The 18,085-nt window shown below is 34.5% G+C and overlaps 2 protein-coding genes and 1 non-coding gene across 4 annotated transcripts; 2 read left to right on the top strand and 1 right to left on the bottom strand.

The window, feature by feature from the left end:
- Positions 1-468: 468 nt before the first annotated feature.
- On the bottom strand, positions 469-7,153 carry LOC101221608 (serine/threonine-protein kinase ATG1c). 2 transcript variants are annotated; one of them, XM_004137708.3, is made up of 13 exons: positions 6,622-7,153; positions 5,762-5,882; positions 5,590-5,648; positions 5,255-5,319; positions 4,843-4,936; positions 4,639-4,719; positions 4,434-4,542; positions 3,903-3,975; positions 3,451-3,821; positions 2,989-3,344; positions 1,586-1,880; positions 1,121-1,191; positions 469-934 (listed from the first exon to the last, which is right to left on the bottom strand). In XM_004137708.3, exons 1-13 carry the CDS (start codon positions 6,862-6,864, stop codon positions 695-697), a joined length of 2,178 nt encoding a protein of 725 aa, XP_004137756.1. In that variant the 5' UTR covers positions 6,865-7,153; the 3' UTR covers positions 469-694. The 2 variants fall into 2 exon arrangements, with proteins under 2 accessions (XP_004137756.1, XP_031738390.1); XM_031882530.1 differs by lacking the exons at positions 5,255-5,319; positions 6,622-7,153 and having other exon boundaries at positions 5,762-5,817.
- Positions 7,154-7,938: 785 nt separating this feature from the next.
- Positions 7,939-8,012, top strand: TRNAV-CAC. The gene has a single exon. It is a non-coding gene; the product is annotated as a tRNA-Val (tRNA).
- A 73-nt stretch (positions 8,013-8,085) lies between these two features.
- Positions 8,086-12,524, top strand: LOC101221834 (PRA1 family protein A1). The gene is made up of 8 exons (XM_011653579.2): positions 8,086-8,455; positions 8,981-9,021; positions 9,111-9,189; positions 9,886-9,972; positions 10,049-10,137; positions 10,287-10,358; positions 10,453-10,576; positions 12,130-12,524. Exons 1-7 carry the CDS (start codon positions 8,298-8,300, stop codon positions 10,554-10,556), a joined length of 630 nt encoding a protein of 209 aa, XP_011651881.1. The 5' UTR covers positions 8,086-8,297; the 3' UTR covers positions 10,557-10,576; positions 12,130-12,524.
- The last annotated feature ends 5,561 nt before the right edge of the window (positions 12,525-18,085 follow it).

Raw genomic sequence — 18,085 nt, forward strand, 5'->3', positions numbered from 1 at the left:
TTTTTCAAATTATTCTTTCATTTCTTCTTCTTGTTTCAGTTCCACCCTCCTACGTAATCAAAAGATTTAGAGCTCCTCTCATTGTTGTGATGAGAGCGAGATTGGAAGAAGCCATGAGAGATTTTAGATAATTGAGAAAAGGAAGAACAAATTTAAACAAAATTGAGAAGGATTATAAAGTATAAACGATATTTGAAAACCCATGTCAAATAAAATAATAATATGAGCTTTTTTTTTATTGTTGATAATAATATGGAGGTAAAAGAATCAAATATTTAATCTTAAAGTAAAAAATGTAAATTTTATGCCAATCGAGAGTAACATTATTTTTTTTTTTATCATGTCACATCATTCTAAGTACCAATGTTACTTTTGAATTTTTAAAAAATAATTGGCAAAATTATAATATATCGAAAATTCTATAAGAGAAGTGTTGATATGTACCTCAAAAGAGGCGAGACAGAGAGATGAAATGAATCTGAACACCATTCTTTATGGCACTAAATACAAAAGAGTCGAGCGTTGCGTTACAGTCTTGTAGAGATCCAATCACCCCAAGAAACACAGCCCCCACCTCCTCCTCCTATCACTCAAAAGAATAGTCAATACTGTTTACACTGTACAAAGAAATGATTTTACAACACACAGTGCTCTCTGCTGAACAGAATCAAAGTTTTTGGCTTCTTTCTTTCTTTCAGGGAGGACTTTGTTGACTCTCACACTTCAAAAGAGCCGATCTTTGAGACCTCAAGTAACCTTGCCTGTTATAAAGAATGTCAATGTAACTTCGCAGCCTGTATCGGTCCGAATTTGTAAGTGAAAATGGTGGATTTAGAATGAGAGATGGTGCTTCCACGAGAAGGAAAACCAGTAATTGTGCAGCTTTTGAATACAAGGCAGCTGCACTTTCCATTTCACCCATGAGCTCCTCAACCTGTGCCAATCGATGCATTACATCCAGAAATCAGTCAAAAGATGTTATCGGCATTGCATCCTCAACTGTTACTAACAAAGGAACACAATGATGGTATCATAATAGGAATGCTTTCTGATATTCTATAGACTAAACAGCAAAACTGTTGATTAAAAATTCATAGAGATTAGGACTATGAGTACTCACGCCTCCATGCCTCCCAAAAGCTAGAGCTGATTGAAACACTGTCTCTATTGCATCTGGCATTTCTGTGTTACCTATAATAATTGGTAACAAAACAAAGTGAGCTTTCTTGACTCTCGTGATATGCTTGCAATACTAAGATCAATAACAATTCATAGTAGATGAGGACAAATTGAGTCTCTGTTATGCAGCTGACAGAAGAACAGAAAAATGTGCATAAGATCTGCACTGTTGCATTCCAATCAATTCTAGGACACATTGCACTCTTGCATTGCGTTGTTTATTTATTGTTGGAGTGTTTGTATTGGGTTGAGATTGGGTGGGGTGGTTTGTGGTTGAGTTTTGGGGTTCAGTAGCTTGGTGTTTTATTTCAAGTTTAGATCAGCTAAATCCAAGGCTGGCAAATGAAGTACAATCCTAGCAGACCCTTTCAGTATTAGTGGAAAAAATTCACAGTAAAAAACTTACCGGGCTCAACAACCTTGGCAAGTTCTTCAGCATATTCAACTTCCCGAAGAAACTCCCTCTCAACTTGAGAAGAGATGTCCAATGGCTGATGTGGACTAACAATAAGACGAGATTCCTTTCCAAGAGGACTTCCTTGCTTCTTGCTAAGGCTTCTCCTAAATTCTGCAGACCCTTGGCCTGGACTTCCTTCTAAAGCTGAAGCAGCCTGAGTATGGCATATGTCCAAAGCTTTTTTCCATATTGCAAGAATAACAAGCTGAATTGAGAATGCTTCAAGCTGTCTACCTGCAGTGATCTTTTTAAAGAAATAAGATCCTGTAAGATTCTTATGTCATATGTAGTACTTTTAATTATATTTTGGTATTGCATGATACAACGTGACAGTCCAAATATAGGCACATCCAAGAAAGAAAAAAATGTAGGGGGCATTTAGAGCTAGTTTGTGTCTGGGGTGTAGATTATTTTAGTTCAGATTATAATAGTATATATTTGAGATGCAAACTATTTTAGTTTGAGAATGAAATAGTAAACATTGTAACAAAGAATTAAAACATGATGAAGGTAAAATAGTAAAAACTGTAACAAATGTTAAATATTGTAGCAAACGGAGAGTTTAGAAATAGGGTTAACTGTAGCTAATCGAGAGTAAAAAATAGTGTTTATTGTAGCAAGAAGTGGTAATTATAGTCCTGAATAATCCTGGCTCCAAACATGCCTGTATATTTGAATACTAATCCAACAATAATGCAACAATAATATAAGTACTAAGCTTCTATCGAGTAGGAAACAGGATAATACTTTACTATTTTCTTAGCTATTAAATTCAATTACTCATCCGTGGAACTGTGAGAATGAAAGAGAGAGGATTTTGCATAGCAAACAGAAACATATGAGGAAATCTATTAAACAACTGGGAGGAACGTGATAATTTGCAACAATTTTGTGCATTGGATTGCGTCCTCCAGTCTTAAGAAGGGGACTGGAAAATAAAGTAGTTTGTTCTCGATGAGAGAGAGACCAAATATAAATGGAATAACCTTTCACTCAATTCTTTAATCATATCGCTCTTAGTATATTTCATAAATTATAACATGGTACATATAGGGTATTGCTTACTCCAGTCCTAAGTCTTGACCAGGAAACTGAAAAGTGAAGTCTGGCTCCAAAAGATGCGTCCTCTATGAGAGAAAGGCAATGTACATCTACGTAACCTTTCCACTCCACTCTTTGTAAGTAATATATCTCAGACAGTTATTTCTTATTAAAAAAATAAATACATGTCTCAGGTAGCATATATCTTAATTTCTCTCCCCACCGCATCTAAACAGAAAAGACAAGCATCTCTCAAGACTTCACAATGGTAAAAGGAACAATTTAGTTGCTGCAAGTAGAAATCAACTTACCTTTTCTTTCACTAATTCTGTAATGGTGGATGCAGACTGCTGCAATGACTTGACCCTTGCCCTGCAATTTGCAGATGGCTGTTCCAAAGTATCTTCTATATCCATTGACCCCGGAGCAGAACTTTGACTCCCCAAGCTTCCCATTCGGTAACTACTAGTGGTAGTAGTGGCTCTGCCAATGATGGGCATTGGTGCAGTTAATGCAGTACCTAAACTTATTGATGTTTGTGGAGGACTCTGTGATTTGTGAGAAGGGATTGGCCTAGAAGCACTTGCCAAGGTTGATGAGGGGTCATCAATGGGGGGTCCAGATACGATAACATAATCTTGATCGATTGACTCCAGTGAATCCACGACTGTGATTCAGGAAATAGAATTTAAAAGGAGAAAATATATATTAAGAAATTCTGGATCTAGACAAATAAATCCCAAAAAAATGATGAGAAACAATATACTTCTTACCTCTAGGGCGATTGTTCACTGATCGTGGGTTCACAGATCTTAACACACTGTTCAAACTTCTATCAGAGTGTACATCTCTTTCCAACTGAACACGTGTATCTGAAATCAGAGTAGCACTTTCCATTTTATCTGGAACGCTACTGTGCCTGGAAGTACCTCTGGTCCCTCTATCAACTTTTTTATCAGGAGAAAATCCATAAGTAGACTTCGTTGACGACATCCTCCTTAAGGAGGGACTCCCTTCAGGACCACTAGAGTCATCATCTAGAGAGAAAGGTAGATATTCATCTTGTGAATTTTCCTCCATTTTACTAGCAGGATCAGATTCTGAAAAAGGAAATTCATCCAGTAATCTCGATGACCTCTTACTTCTGTAAGGATATGGATTTAAATTCTATTATTTTGATAACATAAACATAGATTGAAAAAAACGAAGATCTTTGTTTACTTACCTCAACGATTCATCAGCTTGATTAGCACACAGGAAAGGGTGTTTAAAAAATTCTTCAAATGTCAATCGTTCCACTACATATAAAATGACAATGAACAGAATAGAACTAAATGAGAAGAAATCCTATAAAGTTAGTAGGACTTTAGCAACGTATAGATATGTTGATGTAACACAAAATGTAAGAATTCAATTCCATCAAATCAGTGTACAAATGAATAAGAATTACACTCACACAACTGGTTTTAAAAGAAGATTGCACATTTCCTTTCCATATAACATAAGTCAAGAAATGTCTGCTAGAGCTACTAAAAAGCAGGTAACGAGAAGGAATTGCAGCCAACAAAATAGGGAGAATTCTGGCAAGCAAATTGAGAAAATTCAGGAAAAGTGAATAATATTCACGTCATACTCTATTTCATTTGTATGGAAAGACAGATATTTCATCACACTGCAACATGCATTTTCTCTTCAGACAGCAAAACCCTAAAAAGAAAAAAGGTCGTAGAGTTATGTTTTCGAAAAAGTTCTATACCTGGATTACGACGCAGCAATTTCCTGCACAGATCCTTGCAGTCATTACTCAAGTCATTAATATCCAAAGGGAAATGTAATTCGTTTGATTTGACAATGTTCTGAAGCAACTGCCAAATTCATAACAAAAATATAGTATGAGATGGTACTCGGAAATAATGAAGACTCTAGGCATGCAGAAAAAGAGAACATAAAAAGAATCATACCTGTATTTGGTTGTTGCCTGTGAATGGAGTTCTTCCTGTTACAAGCTGGAATAATATAGCACCAACGCTCCAGAGATCTGCCTGCGTATGCAGTTGACGGTTAATAGAATGAAATTTGATTACCTATAACGACACTTCTTTTCTTTTCTTTTGTTAGAAAATATATAACAAATTCATACAAGAATGCAAATGCAAGGGCATTACCTTGGCATCGTACTTCTGAAGTTGCATGATCTCTGGAGCCATGTAAAGTGGTGAGCCACACAAGGTTTCTGCAAGTCCTCTAGGTTGCAGAGATCTACAAAAGAAATTCAAGAGCATAGGGTTCAGATGATAGAATTATGGTACGATCATCTGACATGGACATGATAAATTTCAATGAGCAATCACAAACTTAAATACCAACATTATTTAAAGCAAAAAACTTTATCTTGATGACAAGTGAAGTACTTCTCCGGTGAGACTGATAACAGATATTCACAATTATCTTTCTCTTGCTCTTCTGGATGTTAATACGAGCAGAGCAGTACAAAAAATATGACAGTTCCATTTCACAGAGAGAAAATAAAAATTAAATAAATTTGTAGGGGGTAAATGGGGGGAGAATCTACTCTACCTTGCAAATCCAAAATCAGCAATCTTCAAAACCGAATGCTCTTCACTTGTAGAAAGCAGGAGATTCTGCCCCCCAACAAAAAGAAATTGAGGCATGTCAACAATGAAACAATTAAAAAGCATGCACACCCATCATAAATCTTACGTGCTGAATATTTATTAAAAAATAAAATAATGACACGTAGGGATTGAACATTTGGCCAAAATAAACACTTGTTCTTTTATTCAGATGGAAAAAACCCCCGGGAATTCCACAAGTCTAGCTTCCCATTGTTATCTTGCTATGATATGCATAAGCTCAATACAACTTTAAAATGAAGTTTACTCATGTCTTACCTGTGGTTTAAGATCTCTGTGTATAAGATTATTGTCACGAAGAATTTTTAAGCCAGCCGCTGCCATTCGCAAGAATATCTATTATCAATACTTCAAGGAATCCGCAAAAATCCCACCACCCATCCCAAACCCCAACAACAACGACAACAAAAATAGGGGGGTTTAAGCGTACCAAGCTGCTGCAAGAAGTGCTTAGCAATGGCTTCAGGGATTCTTCCATGACGCTGCTGAATATAAAAAGAAAGGTCCCCACCTCTGCAGTACTCCAGTACCAGATGTATCTTCCCAGGAACCTGAATGGAGATAACTCTCTTAATGAAATGCGAAAGAATACAATAAATTTCTCTCAAGCCTTCTCTTTCAGCTGATGAAGATTGTGAAGGGCTCAAAAATCACCAATTCCTACGACCTCCACTCCAAATCCTCCCGCAGATAACAAATTACAAAATAAAACCACAATGTTCCAGGTAAGATTGCATGAACTGGTGCAACGGATTTCCGTGAAGCGGAAAATAAATAATACTAATTCCCTATAAGTGATGACACACATTGGACCGTCCAGACCTTATCCAACACCAAATCAGGTCAGCCAAGAAACTGCTCCGTATCCCACCTATAAAGCGAGGAAGCTGAACAGCTTGAAAAAAATAATCATTTCCCTCCTACTCCATATTATTATATTTAGCATGCAAGATCTATTGCATACTGCAAAGATTCATAAATAACAGTGTAATTAGCAACTTTCCCAAAATTCTTATCGACCACCTGCCTTCCACATCAGGGGTTAATCAAATTGGAACCCCAAACATGAACAACCCTTCTCAATGCAACGTGCTCGGAAGCATATAACTTCAACAAAAACAAAACACAATCTTGTAAAAACTTGTTTCTTATCCTTGAAATGTTATCTAAAGCTTCTCTAAAAGCACACAAATTCGAGAAAAAAAATGCAGAGTAAAACATAAACTTTTCAACACCATCTAAATGTTTTCTAAGCATCCACAAAGAGAACTTGAAGAGCTAAATACTGACCTCAATAATATCGAACAATCGGATGATATTAGGATGATTAATCCTCTTCAAGATAAAGATCTCGGACATAAGACTATCCTGCAATTTCTTACTGAGGCGGCTCATGGAAATTTCCTTGATCGCGACCTCCGTTCCATGAACTCGATGCCTCGCATGCCAGACAACCGAGAATGAACCAGACCCAATTTGCCGACCAACCAAATAGTCCGCCACCACCCGAGTTCTCCCTGTAGAATGAGCCATACGGTGAAGCCCTAGCAGATTGAAATCACAAGACTCGAAACCGGAATAAAAACTCCTCCTCCTCCGCCCAACCACCAAAGTTGCAGGTTGAAGATGAAAATTGAAGAACCGTGCACGGATTTCCAAATGGATCAAATCAAATTCGTAGTTTGAACTTTGAAAGGAAACGTGGAGCTAGAGCGATATAGAGAGAGAGAGAGAGGAGGGGAGGGGGGGGGGGGGGGGGGGGGGTTGGTTGATGATGGATGGCTTTGTTTAAAGCATAAACAGAGTAATTGATGATTAACTTGACGTGTAATAATAATACATTTTTCCTTCTTTTTATTTAATCGCCGATCACGACACTAATGATCACCGAGTTCTTCGATTTGATGGCGCCCTTTTAGTTTTTTTTTTTTTTTTTTTTTTTTAATTTATCGATTTAACTGAAACAACATAAGTTTAGATTATTATTCATTGTTAGATTATATTAGATTAGATGAAACAACGGGCATAACGGCAGTTATATTCTACACCCACCTCCACCCTTTCCTTCCTCTCTTCTCCCAATCCAACGCCATCCACACTCTTCAAACAATCTCGTTCGTTGGCTTCCGCATTTTTCTTCTTTTTTTTTCTCCTATTTTTCCAGAATTCAAACTTTCCTAACGTCAATTAAGACTAAAAATTGTTTTTTTTTTTTATTGTTCTGAGTTGAAATATCTCTATCTAAAGAAAGAAAAGTAAAGTAAATTCTGATTTTGACCACAATTTCAAATTAAAGTATATTATATGCCTACCGTTATATATATATATATACAATATATCTTTTTCAATTCAATTTTAATTTAAAGAATTTTGGTTTGTTACATAGAATCTAAGAAACAAAAATTTTAAAACTCAATATGAATCACACTCTTATTTATTTAGAATTAATTTTGATGATATGAAAATTGTATCTAAAACAATAAAATTGAATATTAAACTGATTAAAAAAAATATGTTTAAAGTAATTTTAAAATAACATACAGATTTGGATGCATTGAGGATAATCTCACATATTTATTTAAAAACTCGAATTCAGAAGTCAAAAGCGTCTGGGTGGTGTAGTTGGTTATCACGCTAGTCTCACACACTAGAGGTCCCCGGTTCGAACCCGGGCTCAGACATTGTTGTTTTATCCTTTTGTTTTTCGCGCGCGAGTGTCTTTCTTGGTTAAACGCTACCAATTTCTTAACCTGGTGGGTTTCATTTGGTAAAGGAAGGGAAAACTCCAATTTCTTCACCTCTCTCTTTTTATTGCACAGTCCAAACTATAATTGTCTTCTCAATTGGTTCAACGATTTTCTTTCTTCTTATTTGGGAGCTTGCTTTCCTTTTAGGGTTTACGACGCTCTCAATTGCAGCTCAGAATCAGATCGTTTCATCAATTCCCTAATTTGAGATAGCCATCCATGGATTGGGGCAACGTTACTGCCGAGGATCTCATCGATGCGCTTCGAGAAGTCGATTGGTCATCGCCTCCTCGCCCTATCTCCGAGTTCTTCTCCAGGTTCACCATCCCCCGATCTTCCGCCAAGTGGAACAGCCGTCTCAAGTGCAATCTCTATTAGTACGATCACTCTCTCCTTCAATTCTTTCGAGCTAACTACATATCTTTTTGTATATATGTGTAGTTTTTGGCATGAACTTCTCCTGAGAGCCATGATTGTTTGAGTTAGTCTGATTAAACTGTTACAAGGTTCTTTTGATGGTAACGTCTTACATAACATATCGGTTTAGTTCGCTTTTCACGAATCAAGTCTGCACGGAATTATATGCTCTGAAAGTGAAATGGAATATGATTACACAATCTCCTACGTGTAAAGGGAAAATCAAGTTGTATGGCTGACGTCTTCGGTTCATCTGTTTGAGTTTGTGAATTTGCTTATTAGTCAAAGACGCTGAAATCTATATTTGCGTTGCTTACTCTATTTTTCTTTCAGTTTTCCTCGGAAATCATGTTATGATGTGTGCCAATACTTAGTTTAGGCGATCATACTGAAATTTATATCACATCATTTCATTTGTAAACTGATTGCGATTATGTGCTTTGTTCACCCTACTAATTTTGAATTTTAATTTCTTGCACTCGCAGTTACCGAACCAACTATTTCATTATGATCGTTTTCATTCTTGGTGAGAAAACTGTCTTATATCTGCATGTATGTGTACATTTATTTATATGTGAGTACATCTTTTTCTCAAGTGTGGATTGTTGATCACAGCCCTGGGTTTTCTACGAAGGCCACTTGCTATTGTAGCTGCTTTTCTCACAGCACTCAGCATCGCTTTTCTAAACGACAGGTGAGCTGATAGCCTCATACAGACACAGTGGTCGGCAATTAATATCATCAGCCTTTCTTGTGATGGGAATGTCGTTTATTCTCTGGCTTCAAGTTTCCTTGCACACGGAATTTTCATCTTTATTCTTTTTGTGTCATTTTCATCAAAATACTTTGGTAAACTGATCATGGTTTCTCATAAAGTCCTTCCTGCAACTAACGTAAAGTTTAAATAAAATAGTTACTCGAAAAATGTACTTCAATGACATTCTAACCATACATTTTGTTAATTGCTTAATTATTTTATTTCCACAATATGTCTGAACATTGATCTCCCTTGTGAAATATCAAGATAAATTATTGTTTCTCATGCCTTTACATTTATTTCGAAATTGGAATTTCTGGTTCAGTCATTTGTTGGTTAATCCAGCAACAAATTCAAGCTTGAAAGAAATGCACCAATAAATTCATGTTCTTATTGATAACCTCAACTTATGAATGCAAATTTCAGAGGTCTTGATGACACCGTTAACTAGATCAGCAAGATTGTAGGTACAAAATTTTTGCTAGTGTATTATTATGCGCTTTGTATCTGTTGATCAAGGAGTCATGTGTTGAAATGTAGATAATGTAATGACGTGCATGGATCCTTTGTTTTAATTCTTTGTGAAATTGTCATGATTGTTATGTATTGTTTAATAATTTTTTTTTACCATAGTTTTGCAGGCACATTCAGTGAAAAGGTGACCAGAACTGTTAGACAATTCTCTCCACACATGGCTGCAAAGATGAGACCTCCTCTTACGTATGCATCCTCATCAATTTACATGAATACCATTAGTCATCACTTTTGATCTCATATTTGTTAAATAATCTTTCAGGCCTGTTATCCGTGGACGTCCATCAGCTAAAAGAGCAATATACATATGCGGACGTCCTCGATGGGTTTTTGTCTTGGTGTTCTCCTCTGGTAAATATACTTTTTATCTATGTTTAAGTATTTATATCATCTCGGAGTTCATATTTCGATCAGACTTTTTATGTTATTTTGAACTTGAACTTTAACATTATATATCTTTTATGCATACATTTTCTGATCTTTTTCCCCATTTGATGTAGTGAGTTTCCTATTCTGGTTCATTTCTTGTGGTCTCTTGACCGTACTTTGGTCACTTTCATTTGGACTTCTCGGTATGCTAGCTTCATATTTAAGTATTTATATCATCTAAGTCTTCATGGTTGATTTCTAACACCCCCCCCCCCCCCCCCAAAACAAATTTCTCAGCAACGTTGCTTCATGCAAGCTTCAGAACACCTAATTTGAAAGCACGTTTAAACACATTTCGTGAGGAATTCCGTGCTGTTTGGCGCAATTATAGTGAACTGTAGTTACCTGGACTTTGTAGAACGTGAGTATATTCTGCCTTCATTTTTATATCTGTGATTTTGGTGTACTACCTTTGTTCTTTTGTTGCTTCTAATGCATCTCCAAGGGCATGTGTTATTAAATTTTATTTTGTTAATTTCTACAAGGAATGTTTTTGGTTTCTTGTATGTAGGGGGGTTGGGAGTTTGAACGTTGGGAAGTCTAGGGTGCACTTGCTGGTTATATGAAAATTGAAAATTAAAAACAAGGGGTTCAATGGAATTGGAAAAAAAAATTATATTCTATGTTCCAAGTGCTTCTGAATACCCTTTGTACGGTTAACAGAAATTGAATCTCAATTTTAAGAAGTTGTTCAAAATGTGTTTAGTGATAAATTTATAAGCAATAAAAATAATTGTATTTGCCAATTTGAATAAAACTCGTCTGATTAGAGCATATATTTTTTAGCAAAAGATCAAGAGGATTGAATCTTCATCCCACATGTTGAACTCATAATTATAGTTATAGGCTAAGTATCTAGCTGAATCTCAAATACTATTAATTAATATTATTATCATAATAAAACATAAATGTTGACATGTTGTAAAATAACGATATTGGTATAATTTATGATATGTTATGTTATGTAACACGTGTTTAATTGTAACAAAGATGAAATAAGTTTATAGCATTAAATAGTTATTCCTAAACTGAATTTAGAAGATCAATTTTCTTTTGGGTAAAATTCTGCTTTTTGGAATTTCAAATGTGAAGGATTTCTACTGTTTGTATTACGGAATCCAAAAATGATTTTTGAAACAAATACTAAATATGCGTCTGTATCTTTAGGTCCAAGAACTGTCCATTTGTGAGATGCGATCTTCATTATAGAGTGGCCCTTAATTATGTTAGAACTGGAATGTGTTACCTTTATTATCTTCTTTCTTTTGTGAGGCTGTATCTAATTGTTAGGCTACTTATTAAAAAATGTTATGGGTAGCTGTATTTGCTAAAAAGAAGCTTGAGTTTGAATGTGTTAATATCCCAATTAGTTTTTGCAGTAATATATTTAATTGTTTGAATCTATCATACTCAAACAGTCAAACTTCATACCAAAGTTTTGATATACACGTTGCATACAACTTTCCCACCTCTTAGTTGGGGGATTGATAATTTATGAAGCTCGAGTAAGCTTTCATCTAAAGAAAGAGCTATCTATAAATTTCCACCCATACTTTTCACTTCTACTTGAATTGTATGTGGACGAATGACCAGTAAAATTTGCTTATGGATCTTCATTATTGATTATTATACTTGCATATGAATTTGGTAATCTACAGTGAGCAAAATGCTGTGATTAAAGACTGTATGTGACTTGACCATTTATCTGAGATCTCACCTTGTCCTCCAACAATGTATTCCCCATAATGTTTTGTACAACTTAATAACGTGATTCCAACTTGAACATAGTTCATCAGTCAAGTTTCATAAATATATATAGATCAACAATGTATTCTGCTGTTTCTTCTAATATTCATTTTGGATTATATTGCTTTTGCTGGTACTAAGATTGGTATTATCAATTTTTCTGTACAGGCGTCCTCTGTTAATTAAGGTGTTCATACTGTAAATCTGTGCTTCACCTGATTGCTACGCTGCTGTCTCTAAGAACAATTTGCTGGGATGGAAGAAAGTCTCAAGTGACGACTGCCAAAATATGCCAGATTTTGCAACTTATGTAAATTGTGGCTCGTGTTTCTGGGGATGTAATTGTTTCATTTGTTATCTGTATTGTGAAAAGACTAAGAATTAGATACAGTGGAAGATTTTCAGTGAAGCAGCAGAGTGAATATTCTTAGAATACACAACATGACCCATTTTAGTTATGAATTTTGTTACTTTCTTATTTCTTCACTAAAAAGTAAAAGAACAGTTCATTTCATGAGCAAATTATGGTCGAATAACTATAACATATGTACCTTTACATGCAACCCCATTTCCATTTCTTGTGATTCAAGTTCAAGGACCTTTAAGCTTCTAAAACTCTAAAACTGTCGATGGAATTATATTTCATTGGGTAGTTCCTCCTTTGATCTCCCATCGTGCTAAGGTACAACTACATCCTGCATACTTGATATTTTGTTTGCGTATTTCTCGAGATTGCTATTTGCATTTTGTCTCTTGCAGAAAGGCCCTTCCAATAGTTGACAACGGCTGGCTTAACGGAGACCAGGTATCTAGTAATATCTTTAGTTTCGTTTCTTTAAAAAAATTTGAAGTTTCAAAAAGCAGATTTTAAGAAATTCACTATGTTTCCTACTGCATGACTGCTGCAGGGTCTCTCTTATTATTTTTTCTCTCTTAACTTTAGTCATTTGTCGCCCATTGGGAAAAAATGAAAATTTCTCATGGCTGAAAGGTCCAAAGCTTCAATTATCGTTACTTTTTAATTAAAAGGATCTGGATTGAAACCATGACACTTGTTCTCCAATGTATGGAAGAAGGTTATTCCATTACCTTTATACCGAAAGCTAGGGAGTGAATATTTTAAGTAAAAGCTATATCCTTTTAATCCCGAGGCTGTCACACTCGCACTAAAAATATGGTCTTAGTTACCTACCTTAGATTGAAGAATACAATAATTAGTTTTAGTAGCTGGCATCTATGGAATGCTGTTTGAACTTTTAACCGTATAATGTTCAGATTTTAAGAATTTGTATTATTCAAAGAGTTGCTTTTCTTTTCTTTTTTTCTTGGTTTCCTTTTGCGTTACGACATTGCCTGTCTGTCGTTTTTCAATTGTGCTTCATAAACAAAAACTGTGCATCGAGGTCCACCTTGATGCTGAGAAGTAGCCACGTGATTCGTTCATTCAAGTCTCAAAGTCTTTGTTTTGTGAGTTGGCTCATTCTTGCATTCTAGTGTGGTCAGGAAAGTTTTATGCTTTCTTGGCTTTATCCTCAACTGGAGCTCCATTTTCTTTTATCAACTATTCTCATGGTATTGAATAATTAAAAATATATCTTTTCTCCCATTAACTTTGGAGGGAAAGAAAGTACTAAAAGTGTGGCGAACTTTTAAAACAAAATTCTTGTCTAAATAGGCAAACTCTTGTCTATTTCCCACTCTTCAAATGTGTTTTTCCTTTACCTCCTTGGTAAAGGTGAGAGTTTATGATAGTCAAAACAAAACTAAGAGCATAGGAAAATCTCTTGAAGTTTTTACTAGGTGCCCAAATTGTAGCAATCGTTGCCAATGAGGAGCAGACAGTGATTTCATTTGATTTGGTTTAATAACTTGAAAAATATAATACAATAAAAGAATATCTTCTTTTCTACTTCCAAGCCAAGTATCAATGGCAAGTTGATTAAGCGTTTGCTTTCAAGAAATCCATCCCGTAAACTTATTAAAAGCTAAAACCATTACAAAATTCCATTATTTTTAATATCAGAAGTTCTTCCTTCTTCTAGACTTAGACTTCTTTTAGCAGATGGAAAGGATATCCAAGCAGAAGAAGCAGAGCTAAATGGGTGTCACACACGCTGAAGCAACAACCTTTTTTTATTGTTGTTGTTGCTGCTTTTCCAATTAATTAATACATCGAAGAAACCAACCAATTTGGCCATATTTATCTAGTCTAGTTTTAAATTTTTAGCAAAATTTGAAATTTCTGTCTAAATTCTACTCTCCTGTTTTTATTTATTTTTAAAATAAAAGTTCACAATGATAACAAATTTATAGATCCTTGCTGTAAATAAATCCCTGTTTTTTTTTTATTCACTTCAAATAATGATGCTTAAAAAGCTTTCCAGCAAAGAACAAAATGGAAAGGGGATTTTTGCAATGAATCTTCCCTATCTGAATAATTCTTTCCATCCATAAAGTCATGTTATTATGAGTGAAAAAAATAAGAGTTTTTTGGGTCAAGTCTCCTCCAAGGGTGTAAAGTACCATAAAAAAGTAAGTTCCCATTTGCAAGCTGTATGTGTGGTTGTTTTTCTATTACTATTATTATTATTAAAATATATAGTAATAATACCTACATCAAAATTTCAAATTTAAGTAATAATTACTACCATTTAGCCTATGATCTTACTAAAAAAGATATTGGTGTTTAATACATATTTATGTTTAGAATATTCCCATCAAGAATCCATAAGCAACATTTATAGAAGAATCAACTTAAATTCGCAAGCTCTATGATTCGATATCCTATTCATAAAACGTTTGCTATCCTTTTACTCCAACCAAATCATAAATAAGAATCCCAAAAAGAAAAAATATTTATAAAAATTGTAACGTTTACATATCACACTAACTAAAAGATGAACACTACCATTTGTTCTATCAACAATTTGTAGTTATGTGTGTAAAAGATTCTAACCTCGGGTGAGAGTATATTAATATAATTGAATCGATTGAACATATACTTAGTTGAAATACTCAAATTTGTTATCTCGATCGGAAATATATGTTATAATCAATTGAGTTATACCTCAATTAGTGACAACAAACAAAGTTTGAACAGGCTGGGCCATGTTAATTTCAGCCTCTTTGAGCTAAAGCCCATGTTCTCTCTCTTTTTGAGCGGACAGCATCCGTTTCTATTTACTCCCTCTTTCTCCCTTTTTATAAACAGCACAGATTCCTTCTTTATTTCTTCCCTCATTCCTATTTCCATTTGATTCATTTAAACCTTCTATTTGTAATGAGCAGCAATAGCAATAAACCCATCTTCACAGTTGTGTCAACACCATCACTATGAAACACTCAAAACCAAAACTTAAACAACCAAGCCTATGGACAAGAATTACTCAAATTGGGCACAGGCTGTAGCCACTGCTTGGTGTTTCATGATGCTGTTAGGCCTTTTGTGTTGTTGTCTAAGCACCAATCCTCGCCACCACGATGACTCCTCCGCCGCTAATTCTAGCTGCACTTGCGACGGCGGTTATGCAGGTGTTTGATTCTACCATATGGATATAGATACAGAAATAGATATGTTTTTCTTTTTCAGTTTCATATCTGATTCTTTTGTTTTGGTTTTGCTGTGATCGGGAGTTTTGGTTTGTTGATTATTATTATCTATTGTAAATAGAAACTGGAATTCAGAGTGTTTTTTTTTCTTTTTTCCTTTGTTTTTCCTCTTAATGGCCACACCATCATCAGTATAGAATTGCTTCAAATCAATTGATTGATTCTATTTTATGTAAAGAGTACCGTAATCAATTCGATTTGATGGCCGGAACTGTTGGCCTTTGATTTGGGGAGTTTTGACACCTTTTGGAGCCAAAAGAACAGAGTGGCTCCGAGGAGGTGATCGGCCGCCATGGATTTTATTTTGTTTTCTTTTACTTTGAACTGAAAGCTGATTGATTTGGAACCAACCACTTGCACCCTCTAAGGCCTAAGTTTAATTTCCCTAAAATACTTCTATTTTACAAGTCTTGTGGTTGAAAAAACTTTACTACATAAAACATTTGATTTAGATTGATCATAACTCAAATTCAATACTCTATTGTTGATCAAATAGACACCGACGTTATGCCAAAAGCTATTAGAATATGTATGAACATATGCATTAAAGAGAGAGAGAAAAATAAATGTATGCTTACAAGAGCAATGTTTCAACTTTTATTACTATTTAAAAAAAAAAATAAAAAATTAACCACGTTTTTGTGTATGAATTTAGAGAATACTTTGGAAGTATTTAAATGGAGGGTTAGAATAGAGTTGATGAGTGATTTGTGGGGTTAAATATATAATATATTTGTGATATGCAAATAGACAAAATTGGGAGTGTCAAATGAACTTTTCAAAAAGAAAAGAAACAAAATACCTTTTTGTATCCGTTCTTAACTATTAAGTTATTTTTCTCACAATTTCATTATTAACTATTGCAAAGGCAAATTAACAAAAGATGTTTTGGCTAAGTATTATATTTCTTAGGAATATTTTGGATAACAAAAGGTTGAGTACAAAGTATTATTGTGTTTATATTCTTAATTAATTATTTGATTCAATTTTCTTTCCTTTTCGTAAGAATTAAATTTTAGGATATATGCACCTAAATGATTGTTTAATAATAAATAAAATAGGAAATGTATATATGGTAAGAAAAATGAGTGAGGAGAGAATTTATTAGTTTAGGAAGTAAAGAACAATCTTAATTAGTCACCATAATGTTTGAAGATCTTTTGGGTATATGAAATGCCAAAAGTGTATTCTTTCAATATCCAATCCAAATTGACATAAATAAATATAATCTGACATATCCCAAAATTCTATTTAATTAAGGGTTGAAATTTTATTATCCACACACTTTCTTTTATGTATTAAATGACTAATTTTAGTTTCTTTTTCTCCTAATTATCAATATTATACATAAGTTAATAGATAGTGATAGTGTTTTACTTACAGAGATTCAATTAGTAAAACACTAACAACTTTAAGATATAATATATACTTTGCATATGTATGATGGTATTTTTAATTAAACATTGGAAATTAAGATATATGCATGAATGTTTTGAATTAGTTTTAACGTTAAATCAAATAATAAAGAATAATAATAACTCAAAATTTATGAAATGAGAAATGGAAGCAATTAAATTTCTTTAACATGCATGCCTTCATTACATTGAAGCCACGAACTTGGCCTCCTTGGAAAAGTTATTTAAGAATAAAATGGAAGACATTAAGGGTTTAATTATGGAAACCCTTCAATAAATCAATTATGGGCTGACTGGTCGCCGGGTCAGAGGTGACATTCCCTGAAACCCAAGAAATTTCAACACAACAATGTCAACTAACCAAAACTTCAAACTGATTCCACTCGTTATAATTAATGACGACGGCCAAAGAAGATCAAACTTCAACACCTACCTAAACTTTACTTTCTTTCTTTTTTTCAAAACACCAAGTCTATTTTAATTTCACATATAAATTTGTGCTCTCATTTCTGAATCTTCAAACATTAACGATCCTTTTGGGTGTTTCAAATTTGGAGTAATTATAATGTCAACAATGAATAATTACTGTATTTGTTTTGGAGCCGGCCAGAAGAAGAAAAAGAGCAATAATAATAATCAAACAGATGGGCACAAAGGTGGCCGGAAATTCAGACCGCCGAGAGGACACGGAGGGAGAACGGGAGTTGGTGGTTCCGGTGCTGGAAATGGTAACTTGGCTGTTCTGACTGATCATCACGATGGTGGTGTCGCCATGGTGGCGACGCTTGGTTTTGCAGTTGCTGCAGCTGCGGTAGTTGATGTTGCGGAACACGGCGGAAGTTGTGGCGGTGGAGAGTGCGGTGGTGGTTGAGATTGTGCCGGTGCGGCCGTTCATTGAGATCCTCATAGCCTTCTTTTTATTGGCATATATATTATCGAGTATTTTGTATATAACAAGAACGATGTAAATTATTATTACTTTAATATCTTCATATTCAACACAAATTGAAAGTATACATAATTGGTTGTTCATCAGAATCCATTTTTTTATTTTTCTCAAATTCAATTTGAACTGCTTCTCTCGAACCAATTTATTTCAT

This window comes from Cucumis sativus, chromosome 3 (assembly GCF_000004075.3).
Source record: "Cucumis sativus cultivar 9930 chromosome 3, Cucumber_9930_V3, whole genome shotgun sequence".
NCBI lineage: Eukaryota > Viridiplantae > Streptophyta > Magnoliopsida > Cucurbitales > Cucurbitaceae > Cucumis > Cucumis sativus.